Source organism: Myotis davidii, unplaced genomic scaffold (genome assembly GCF_000327345.1).
Source record: "Myotis davidii unplaced genomic scaffold, ASM32734v1 scaffold796, whole genome shotgun sequence".
In the NCBI taxonomy this organism is placed as follows: Eukaryota; Metazoa; Chordata; class Mammalia; order Chiroptera; family Vespertilionidae; genus Myotis; species Myotis davidii.
The window spans coordinates 640,025-643,594 of record NW_006287809.1 but is presented as its reverse complement, the minus strand read 5'-3'; the positions used below and the strand labels follow the sequence as shown (position 1 = coordinate 643,594).

General features: G+C 62.3%; 1 protein-coding gene across 1 annotated transcript in view; it reads left to right on the top strand.

The window, feature by feature from the left end:
• Positions 1 to 2,085: 2,085 nt before the first annotated feature.
• BCAM (basal cell adhesion molecule (Lutheran blood group)) overlaps positions 2,086 to 3,570 on the top strand; it is a 12,614-nt gene continuing 11,129 nt past the window's right edge. Inside the window, exons 1-3 of the mRNA XM_015561206.1 lie at positions 2,086 to 2,289; positions 3,085 to 3,310; positions 3,400 to 3,540. Of these exons, the coding sequence (XP_015416692.1) occupies positions 2,101 to 2,289; positions 3,085 to 3,310; positions 3,400 to 3,540 (556 nt within the window). The 5' untranslated portion in view covers positions 2,086 to 2,100. The remainder of the gene's footprint in view (positions 2,290 to 3,084; positions 3,311 to 3,399; positions 3,541 to 3,570) is intronic.

Below are 3,570 nucleotides of genomic sequence, written 5' to 3'. Positions count from 1 at the left end.
CAGGTAGGCTGGGTGCTGGGGCTGGTGGCAGGGTGCGATGGGGGCCCCCGGGGACGGAAGGGGAAAGGGACTTTTACCCACCCCAGGAAGCCAAACCTGGGGACCCCAGGAAGCCAAACCTGGGGACCCCAGGAAGGAGGGATATGGAGCATGGGGGGCGTCTGAGCAATGAGAGATCCGGGGGCAGCCGGGCAGAGGGGCTGGGGACCCCACAGCCGTAGGCAGAGACCACCCGGGAAGTCAGAGTCCCTCCCACTCCACCGCAGGAGCTGGGACCCCCCCAGCCGCTGCCCCTGGATCTGGGTCCCGACCCCCCTGCTCCCTCAGACCCAGGGGTCCAAGCCCCTGGTGGCTGGCATGGCTTCCTCCCAGGGCCCAGGAGACCACAGCCCGGGGCGCCCCTCGTGGGAGTCTCAAGTTTTGAGAGGAGCGGAGTCCCATCGCTAGCGCCCAGGGATCAGGGCATCGGAGGGGTTCAGAGCCCAGACTCTGAAGAGCCGCCTCCCTCGGGGAAGGGCCGGAGGCCAGCCCTGGACAGTGACAGTGAGCAGAGTGTTTCCTAGTGACCCTGCCCCTTCCTGGGCCCCAGTTTAGTCCGCACACCTGCGGGGAAGTGGGAGGGGAGCGGGCCGCGGCTGGCAGCAGCGGGAGAGGAACTGGGGAAGACAGGCGGTCCTGCCTTCCGCCCCTGCTCTCCGCCGCTCAGCCCCAGCCCAGGCAGCAGCCTGGCCCCATGCCCCCTCCCCTGGGACAGGCCTGGGCCAGAGGTGGGTGCCTGGGAATCCAGGCCCCTGGCACAAGCATAGCAAAATAGTGGGTCTCCAGGGGCAGGGATGGGCCAGGCTGGGGCGGTGGGGGTGGGGGAGTTCTAAGAAATGAGAGCTGATGCCAGGATGCCAGCCCAGAGGGTGAGAGAGTGTGGTTTCCTGATGAGAGCAGCTCTATCTGCCAGGATCTTGGGACAAGAGTCCAGGCCCAGCCACCTCCTCCCCTAGGACCCAGGAGTCCAGGCCCCCAGCCCCTCCTCCCTCAGACCCAGGGGTCCAGGCCCCCAGCCCTCCTCCCTTAGACCCAGGAGTCCAGGCAGGCTCCCAGCCCCTCCTCCCCCCAGCCCAGGAGTCCAGGCCCCCAGCCCCTCCTTCCTCCCGTAGGACCCCGGATGTGGGGCCTCAGTCCTATCCTGTTGTGAGGTGATGCACCTTACCCCTTCCCTGCTCTACCAAAGAGGTAGGGGGGCCACAGGCGGGCGAGTAGGGGGCTCTGGCGCCAGGCCGGGCATGTCTGAGCCAGCCTGTCCCTCCCACATTCCTGAAACCTGCCCAGCCCTGTCCCCCCCTCACCACCCCCACACACCCATCCGCCTCAGCTCCAGGCCCAGCCGCAGCCCACACCCCACCTAAGCCCCCCACTCGGGAGGGAGAGGCCCCGAAGCTGAGCGAGACAGAGGCAGGGACAGCAGAACTAAGAGATGGAGCCCCAGGAGGAGAGACACAACACAGGCAGAGATGGAGACACTCCGCTCACGTCACCGCGGGCCAGGCTGTGGGATGAGCCGGCCCTGCCCTGGCCTGGAAGGGTGTCTGGTGTAGAGCAGTGGCTCTCAACCTTCCTGATGCCGCGACCCTTTCATACAGTTCCTCATGTTGTGGTGACCCCCAACCATAACATTATTTTCGTTGCTACTTCGTAACTGTCATTTTGCTACTGTTATGAATCGTTATGTAAATATCTGATAGGCAGGATGTATTTTCACTGTTATAAAGTGAACATAACGAAACCATAGTGATTAATCACAAAAACAATATGTCATTATAGATGTGTTTTCCGATGGTCTTAGGCGACCCTGTGAAAGGGTCGTTCGACCCCCAAAGGGGCCGCGACCCACAGGTTGAGAACCGCTGGTCCAGTGGTAAAAGCAGGGGCAGGTGCAGCGACACCCCAGGAGGACTGAATGGAGGCCACGGAGGCCCTGTGTGGCCCGGGGAGGAGCCCTTAGCTCTGCAAGTGAAGGGAGAGCTGGAGGCAAATGCTGATCGGGTCTGAGCTCAGAGACACAGAGATGAGAGATGGAGGGAGGCTGGAGCCGCTGATCCTGGGGGGATGGGGCCTCTGTCCAGAGGGCTCTCCCATCGGTGGCGGTGGCCAGAGCCCAGTCGCTGTCCCGCAGGCGTCCAGGCGGGAATGCAGGTGTCCGTGGCCCCGCTGGTGGAGGTGATGCGGGGGGAGACAGTCACCCTGGACTGCACCCCTTTGGGGGACCATAACCCGTTACTGCTGAAATGGTTCCTGGTGAGTGCCTGGGGCTGGGGGGCCGTGGAGGGGGACCTGAAAGTCAGCCCAGGGGGCTGCACACATTCCTTCCTTCATCGGACTCCGAAGGGCCCTAAGACCGCCACCCCGCTGCCTTTCCATTCGACCGCTGGGGAAACTGAGGCCCAGCAAGGAAAGGCATTCTTCAGGTTCAGCTGGTGTCGGGGCCCAGCTCAGACTAGTCCCCCTTCAAAGTGCTGGAGAAAGAGAGAGAGAGAGAGAGAGAGAGAGAGAACATCCAGAGACTGACAGCAAGCACGCACGACTGGGGGTGGGACTAACGAGAAAGAAGGAGGAGAGAAAATAAAAAGCAGACAGAGCCGAAACCGGTTTGGCTCAGTGGATAGAGCGTCGGCTTGCGGACTGAGGGGTCCCGGGTTCAATTCCGGTCGGGGGCATGTGCCTGGGTTGCGGGCACATCCCCAGTGGGAGAGTGTGCGGGAGGCAGCTGATTGATGTTTCTCTCTCATCGATGTTTCTAACTCTCTATCTCTCTCCCTTCCTCTGTAAAAAATCAATAAAACATATTTTTTAAAAAAAGCAGACAGAGGGTGGTGGAGGGAGAGAAATGGGAACAGAGTGAGATGAAGAGAGAGGAAAAGGTGACAACAGAGAGAGAACAGGGGCGGGAGGGCTGGAGAGAGAGACAGAGGGACCGAGAGAGGTAACAACAGGAAGAGAGCCACCGAGCAGCAGAGAGGAAGGGACCTGGAGAGAGACAGACGCTGAAACGGGCAGCGGGCAGCCCTGAGCGGAGGCCCTCCCTGCTCACAGGTCGAACGCTCCGGGGCCCGCCACCTCCTCGCCGAGGCCCAGGTGCAGGGCTCCGAGGTGAAGCCCAGGGTGCACACCTCCCGGGGCCGCAGTCCCCAGTACCAGCTCCAAGGCCAGGGGCACCTGGTGCTGGTGGAGGCCCAGGTGACAGACGAGCAGGACTATGTGTGCGTGGTGACGGCGGCAGCGGGCACTGCTGAGGCCACCTCAAAGCTCCAGGTATTTGGTGAGTGTCTGTGGGCACCCGGACGGGGAAGGGTGTGGGGCAGGGGAGAGCCCGGGAAGGGGTTTCTGACAGTAACATCTCCCCCATAGTAAAGCCAGAGACCACCAAAGTCTTCCCCAACCAAGGGATACTGTCTGTGATGGATGACTCTGCCCAGGAGGTACCGCGGGACGACTTTGATTCCAGGGTCCTAGGGGAAGGCAGGCTGGGGGCACCTAGAATCCTGGGTCGTAAGGTTGGAGGGGCAGGGCTGCCAGACT